Source organism: Dipodomys ordii, unplaced genomic scaffold (assembly GCF_000151885.1).
Source record: "Dipodomys ordii isolate 6190 unplaced genomic scaffold, Dord_2.0 Scaffold83, whole genome shotgun sequence".
Taxonomy (NCBI): domain Eukaryota; kingdom Metazoa; phylum Chordata; class Mammalia; order Rodentia; family Heteromyidae; genus Dipodomys; species Dipodomys ordii.
This window is the reverse complement of record NW_012267299.1, coordinates 6463540-6471565: the sequence shown is the minus strand read 5'-3', so window position 1 is coordinate 6471565 and position 8026 is coordinate 6463540. Positions and strand designations below refer to the sequence as shown.

Below are 8026 nucleotides of genomic sequence, written 5' to 3'. Positions count from 1 at the left end.
TGGCGCTGTGGCTCAAGTGGTAGAGCGCTAGCCTTGAGCTGAAGAGCTGAGGGACAGCGCCCAGGCCCAGAGTTCAGGCCCCACGACCAGACCCCCCCCCCAAAAAAAAATCAACTATTTTCGCTCAGGCCCGTGGCGCCGGCAGGATGGGCAAGTGTGGCGGTGTTCATACTGCCCAGAAGCTCCGTAGTCACCGACGTGACCAGAAGTGGCATGATAAATAGTATAAGAAAGCCCATTTGGGCACAGCCCTGAAAGCCAACCCGTTTGGGGGCGCCTCCCATGCAAAGGGAATTGTGCTGGAGAAAGTAGGAGTTGAAGCCAAGCAGCCGAATTCTGCTATCAGAAAGTGTGTCAGGGTGCAGCTGATCAAGAATGGCAAGAAAATCACAGCTTTTGTACCCAATGATCGTTGCTTGAATTTTATTGAAGAAAATGATGAAATTCTGGTTGCTGGATTTGGCCGAAAAGGTCATGCTGTGGGTGACATTCCTGGAGTCCGCTTTAAGGTCGTTAAAGTAGCCAATGTGTCTCTTTTGGCTCTATACAAAGGCAAAAAGGAAAGACCAAGATCATAAATTTCAATGATAAAAACACAATAGTAATAAATTTTCATAGTCTGAAAAAAAAAGATCAAGTATAATTTTGGCCTAATACGATTTGTCCTTTCAAACAACTTTAAATTGTAACTTTGAGAGCAGATACCAACAGAGCAGATTTTGAATATTGAAATATTAACTTTCCCTATTCATCTTAAAAATAGCTATATTTTTCATATTTCAAAATTTATTATAAAACCATCTTTAAACTATCTTTTCAAGAAAAGACTTAAAACATTTAAAACTTTTTCATCTCAAAGTAAAACTGTTCTTGTTGACAGAAGAATATCATATATATCTAAGTACATACTTAGAACTAATCCTTTGTGGCTTCCTATGGCTCTGTAAGAGATACATATAGCATACTTTTGGTTTTACAAGAGGCTTAATATTACACAAACTAATCAAGTGCAAAGACTTTTTCTGGTTCCAGGGATTAATCACATAACCCAGCTGTGCCTTAGATATTTGAAGTTAAGAAACAACAAAACTGGGGGAAATAATCCTTTTCCCTTCTTACTGTTGCCTAGATTTTCTAGCTGCTATTCATTTCTTAATTAGGCTTGCACTATTTGTGTCTGTGTGTATATGTGCTAGTCGTGGGGTTTGAACTCAGGACCTGGGTGCTGTCTCTGAGCTTTTATGCTCAAGGCTAGTTGAACCACAGCTCCACTTTCTGGTGGTTAATTGGAGATATTTTCATGGACCTTCATGCTAGATTTGAACTGAGATGCTCAGATCTGTTTCCTGAGTAACTAAGATTACAGGAGTGAGCCACCAGCACCCATCCCAGCATTGATGTTCATAATGCTCTCTCATTAACCACATTATTTAAAACCACCTTATTTATTCAGCCTGCCCTTTTTCAAACTGTTATGTTCTCTGGGGATAAAAGCATGAAGGAGAGTCATTTTCGAAGATTTACATCATATAGTAAAGAAATTTGTCCAAGTTCTACTTGTGTTTCCAAAGCTTTTGGTATCTGATGGTAGAACCTCTTTTAATAGGCTTGAGAAATGCAGAACTGTCCTTACATATTTATTTCAAAATGAAATCAATCAGACTGATCCTATAACCAGATGCAAACATAAACACAATCATTCCTAAGTAGAATCAAATTTCCTCTAATTTAGAAACAGGGGGCTGGGAAGGTGGCTCAGTGGTAGAGCGCTTGCCTTGCATGCATGAGGCCCTGGGTTCGATTCCTCAGCACCACATAAGCAAAAAAAAAAAAAGCTGGACATGGCTCTGTGGCTCAAGTGGTAGAGTGCTAGCTGAGGGATAGCGCCCAGGTCTAGATTTCAGGCCCCATGACCGGACCCCCCAAAAAAACATAAAATGTTAAGTATCCCTTGTCACTTTGCTATACCTTGTAATGAAGAAGAAGGGTGTGGCACTTTTTAAAAGTATATCAATATTGGGCTTCCAAGTCACAGCATTTAAAGTTCATTTCTAGTTTCCTTACTCTAAAGAACATTTCTTTTTGGACATCCTTTGTTATAATTTTTTAAACCTAATATGTTAGATGCTGAAAACATTACATAACACTATGGCTCAAGATTCTAATATACCAACCAATGTTTGTTACAGGAAGCCTGGGGATTGCTTATTTCCTCCCCCCCCCCTCAATAAAACAAACTAGCAATAAAAAGGGTACATATTAGTTTTCAGAATTTTAGAATTAGACAGGCTTTTTTTTTTTTTCGGTTGTGGGGCTTGAACTCAGCCTGGACACTGTCGCTCAGCTCTTCAACTCAAGGCAAGCACTCTACCACTTCAGCCATAGTGCCATTTCCAGTTTTCTGGTGGTTATTTGGAGATAAAAGTTTCACAGACTTTCCTGTCTGGGTGGCTTTGAACCACACTCCTCAGATCTCAGCCTCTTTAGTAGCTATGATTACAGGTTTGAACCAAGGGCACCCAGCAGACAGGCATTTTTTAAAGTAATATTCCGGGGGCTGGGAAGGTGGCTCAGTGGTAGAGCGCTTGCCTTGCATGCTCAAGACCCTGGGTTCAATTCCTCAGCACCACATAGCAAAAAGAAAAAAGCCGGAAGTGGCGCTGTGGCTCAAGTGGTATAGTGCTAGCCTTGAGCTGAAGAGCTGAGGGACAGCGCCCAGGCCCTGAGTTCAGGCCCCACGACCGGACCCAAAAAAAAAAAAAAATAAAGTAATATTCTGGATGATAATTCTTTCAACAATAGTACTATTTTTACAATGAGAGAAGAGAATCCCCAACCTCAATATTCTCTATTTATTCCCTATATATACACAAATCCAAAATCTTGCTGCTTGCACAATAATGAAAAGGCTATATAAATGTTTTTCAGGAAAAGTCTAAGAACATTAGTTTGTTAAGCAAAGAGAAACTACATTAAGACTATGAAATTGTAGAAAAACACTTTAAAGATCCAAATACAGTGACTTCTACCTGTATTCCAAGCTACTCAAGAAATGGAGATGGACAGAGTATCTGATTTTAACCAATGATCTGGATATGGTGTTTCACACCTGTAATCCCAGCTGGGAGGTGTAGGTATGACTGTGGTACAAGGCTGGACCAGAGCAAAAATGCAAGATCATACCTGAAAAACTAAAAGTATGGCTTAAGTGGTAGGATTTGCCTGCCTAGCAAGTGCAAATCCTAGAGTTCAAACCCCAGTACTGCCAGGGGAAAAAACGTGTTAAATAAGTACTTTTAACTTGTCAAAACAGAACCTGTGAAGCCACTGAACTAAAAACTATATCCTAGCCAGGCACCAATGGCTCATGCCTGTAATCCTAGCTACTCATGAGGCTGAGATCTAAGGATTGCAGTTCAAAGCCAGCCCAGTCAGGAAAGTATGTGAGACTTTAATCTCCAATTAACCACCAGAAAACCAGACATAGGGCTGTGGCTCAAAGTAGTAGAGCACTAGCCATGAGCAAAACAGCTCAGGGACAGCTTGTCAGGCCCCAAATTCAAGCCCCAAGACTGACAACAACAAACTATATCCTCTGGTTCAGTACTTTTACTTTTTCTACAAATGTGATTTTTTTTTTCCATTTGGCAGCACTGGGGGTTGAACTTAGGGCCTTGTGCTTGCTAGACAAGCCCCCTACCACTGAGCCACCTTCCCAGCCCTTGATTTTTTTTTTTAAAAGCACACATCAATTATTTCTATGAATAACATCTACAGACACCCAAACATATGTGAGATATCTTAACTTAGTTTCTCTTTTAAAATGTGCTCTACCAGATAGGGATGGTGGTGCATGCCTATATTCCTAGTTTTAGGAGACAGAGAAGGGAAGATCTGGACACCGAGCTGGCTTGTTTCAAAGAACAGACATGCGGATGGGGAGCAGGGGGTTGGGTAGGGAGGAGCAGGGCAGAAGATTAGAAGCTCTGCAGACTCATGGGACCAATGGGTTAATTTCAATGCTAAATATAACATGCATAACACAAACCAGAACAATCTATACACCGAATTATTTTCATTACCTAGTTTCAATGGGTTGATTACACAAACAGCAAGAACTGATAACCTAAAAAATAGCATTCAGTATTTTCAAATAAACCTTATCAATTCTTAGTTTCTCAAATTTGTGAAACTGTCCTAATCTTAAAAGTATGCTTAGCTATAATAGAAATTTGTTACCTTTAAGAAATCTAGCCTGTTCAACATGTCTAATTTATTACCCTCCACACCCCCCATAAAAAGGGACAAAATCCAGGACCTATTTATAAAACATATCAAATTTTATTTCAATAACTTCATTTTTAAGTAAGAGCTTTGGACAATTACTCTTTATCAGAGGCGAAGAAAACAATATAAGCTATTAAATATTGCAGTGAGTAAAATTACTGGAGCATGCATTTAGAAAAGCCATGTTTGATAGACAAAAGTTCTAGTATTACTGCTTAACTGAAAGACCTTTTAGCTCTGTATTCTAATTATAGCTCATTCTTATTTATCTAGTTCATACAATCACTACTGTGTCCATCAAAATTTTTCTCAATTTTAAGCCTTTCTGAACACTTAGGAAATATGACTTAACTCCTTGGGAACTCTTTAAAATAATCAGAATTTTTAGTTTCCACAAACTTGATCATAAACATGTTGAAACTTATGATATCAATACATGAGTCAAAAAGTGTTAAATAAAACCAAGAGTGCTATATGAAAACTAGCAGATTATCTGATGACATTTTAACTTTTTCAAAGCTCTAGTTAGCATTAAAAAAAAAAACACAAAAACTGATTCTAAGGTTTTAGCATTTGGCATTTTTAGTGCAAGCTTTAAAACACAATGTTACTCAACAACTCATCTAAGAAAGTGGCAGTGTTCAAAAATACAAAAATTGTTACATCCAGTAGATATTTTACAGTCAAGATAATAAATCTTTATAAAATTAGGTTGAGAAACACATAATGTCTTCATAATTACCACTTGTCTCAAAGACTAACATCAGAAAAATGCAGAAAAATAGATGTTCTTGATTAATATCATTTTGCTCTGAAAAAACCAGACGTAACTCCATTCCAGTTAGCAATAATGATAAAAATATGATTAATAAATATATTGTATGTCTTGAAGCCAAAACAAACTTTCTACCAACAGAGCAATTTTGACTTATACATTCCTAGCATCCTTGGTCCAGAAGAAGGCCCATCTTAAACCATTATTTAAATGGAGTGCATAAAGTCATTATTCTCCACAGGATGTTTCACTTCTGTACATCATCTGCAAAATGGCAAATCACTAAGTCACTGATAAAGAATCTGTACTGCCTGTTGAGTATTCCTTTTCCAAAATGCTTGGAACAACATCATTTCCACTTCATCTAGCCTAACTCAATACAACCTGTTACAAGGTCGTATATGGAATTTTCACTTGTGAATCATGTCTGCACACAAGAAGTTTCAGATTTTGGAACATTTATGATTTTTGATTTTCAGATTAATACAATGCACTTATCATGTCAATAGATACCAACAAACTTTCACACACAAAACTAAACATTACTGTAATATTGAGGTCAGAACATGATTCTTTTATATACTCAGATTTAATTTACTATATGATCCTATGATGAAATCCACACACTTAATGAGTCCAAAGCTGCGTAATGTTCCAAATGATTCTCCTCTAGGTGCAGAGCTTGTTCACTCCTTCAATCCTTTTTTAGTCTTTTAGCTTTTGCAATATTTTCTTGTCGTTTTTGTTTCTTCTTTTGCTCCTTCTCTCTGGCTTCAATCATTTTGGCCAATTTCCAGGATAGAACAGCACTTGCTAGGAACAGTGGGGTGAGAGCCAAAATAACTGTTGTAAGGAAACCATAAGGGTCCTTGGCAGCCCATTCCACAACATATTCAGCCCAAGCCTTTACGTCAAACATCTTCGTAGCAGTCTTAGGAAACTGGGGCAAAGAACAACAAAAAGAATATATGATTAATCAAAATTTGAAAATGTTTTATCATACAACCAGATAGCTCAAAATTACAATGGTTACTTAAAAGAGTTCTTTTGAAGTATTAATTAGTACAATTTTAATAAAAATGAGTATCTCCTGTTAGGAAAAAATAATTCAGCTAAGACAACCAAAATGACACATAAAGATGTAAATTTACAGAAAAACCAAAAACTATTTGTCCTAGGTGATAGGACTATGTTTCCTATGTTTAAGACATAGTTTATATGGCAGCAGGCTTTTTGAGTTTCATACACTCATTTCAGGAAAGATCTGAATCCTGTGTCATTTGTTGACATACTCTTAGTACCACTAAATACTAGTTAACAAGGGTATAAACAACTTTCACATTTGAAAAGGACAAGCCACAAGTCATGAGAGGAAAAGAGGTGATAGCTATTTCCAGCAACGGAAAAGAGGAAGGGAGCTGTGATCATAGTCATATCCATGTCAATAGGTATAAGCAAAAAGGGGCGTGCTATTTTATGTCCTTTCAGCCTTAAAGCCCCAATACCATAAGTACAATTTAGTGAGAAAAGTAGCTATAAGTAGGACCATACAGTAGTTAGTAAGAGAAAGGACCTGGAAATGAGGATAGCAAAGACTTGAGCTACATTTCCTGTCCTCCTACCTCCCCAAGCTTTCATACCTTTCATATTTGGGTCCACCCTTACTCAATCAGAGGCTTAATTAGAATTAGAATACCTGTACAGAGAATGAGTGTGTGTCCCTCCACTTAAGATTTAAAGTCATCTACCTTATGTTTGAGTAGTAGTCTCTAATTTTGTCCTGGGATTATCAGTGAGCCAATCACAATTTCAGATGACCCCTGGTTGTCGTCTTCTTTTGTTCTATCATACACTTCTGATCGGTTTAAATTTCTACACAATGGTTGAGTTGATATGGATAAAAGAAAAAAACACTTAAGTTACAACTTTCAGGACAAATGTAAAATTTTAAATGGAAAGTTTCTAAACTCTATGGAACATATTAAAGACATGTAAAATTGCCTGTCAATTATAAATATAATACCTACTTTCCTAATTTGAGTTTACTGCAATTGCGAATGTCCAGTAAGAAAATCCTACCCAAAGTTGGGTGAGGTGGTAGTAAATGCCTCTAATCCCAGCTACTCCTGAGGCAGGTATCAGAAGGATCACTGGCAGAATTTGAGGAACCCCCCCCATCTCAACAAACCAAGCAGGGAGTACAGAATAAATCTCAAGTACTGGCAGGATCTTGGTTAGGAGCTAGCTCCAGGCAAAAATGCAAGAGCCTATCTGAAAAATAAAGCAAAGGGGTTGGGGGGGGAGGGGTGGTAAGGGTGTGACTCAAGTGACAGTGCACCTGTATGACCAGTTCAAAGCCCGGTACTAGGGGTGGGGGTGTCGCGAGCCAGGATCCTAGTCAGTAGAAATAAGTATTATTTCAATAATAAAAGTATCTATGACGTTCACTGACTTATAAAAAAAGTCAAGCTGACTCGCAGATGTAAAGGGCATCCTATCCATTCAGCCTGAACTTTTTACATTAAAAGTTTCCATTCACTCGATTAGGTACACCGCAGCAAAGTAAACACCTTGCCTTATTCCTGAAAGGTTTTTATTGTCTAGGGCACAATGCGTGTCTTTAGAGAAAAGCACAAGAAAACCTAAACAAATCACAAAACGCCCCCCACTCGCGTTACACATCTGGAAAACAGCCACCGTTCTAGCTAGTCGTTTACACGGTCTCCTCTCGTGTTCAACACAAACCACGTCTCTATTTTCAACCGGAGACAAAATAAAATGCCTAAGCTGTTAGAGATCCCAACCTTGCTTCAGGACGCAATCACAGCCAGGTTCTGGAAGACCGCCCCTCTCTCTCCAGCCCGGCCAGGAACGGGGCAAGTTTCCGGGGGAAGCCAACGGGCGGAGCGGAGGAGAAGGCCCCGCTTCCCGGCAGGGTCCGCCTCAGCACCAAGGCCGCCGCCG

At 38.6% G+C, this 8026-nt stretch overlaps 1 protein-coding gene and 1 pseudogene across 3 annotated transcripts in view; one reads left to right on the top strand and one right to left on the bottom strand.

The window, feature by feature from the left end:
* Window positions 1–146: 146 nt before the first annotated feature.
* On the top strand, window positions 147–631 carry LOC105992417 (annotated as a pseudogene).
* A 4779-nt stretch (window positions 632–5410) lies between these two features.
* Window positions 5411–8026, bottom strand: part of Smim15 (small integral membrane protein 15) — a 3007-nt gene continuing 391 nt past the window's right edge. The window contains exons 1-3 of one of the 3 annotated variants that reach the window (XM_013025274.1): window positions 7867–8014; window positions 6811–6934; window positions 5411–6002 (exon numbers count right to left, since the gene is read on the bottom strand). In XM_013025274.1, the coding sequence (XP_012880728.1) occupies window positions 5757–5981 (225 nt within the window). In that variant the 5' untranslated portion in view covers window positions 5982–6002; window positions 6811–6934; window positions 7867–8014 and the 3' untranslated portion in view covers window positions 5411–5756. Of the gene's footprint in view, window positions 6003–6810; window positions 6935–7866; window positions 8015–8026 lie in introns of those variants that run through there. The other 2 variants (XM_013025278.1, XM_013025279.1) reach the window with 2 other exon arrangements.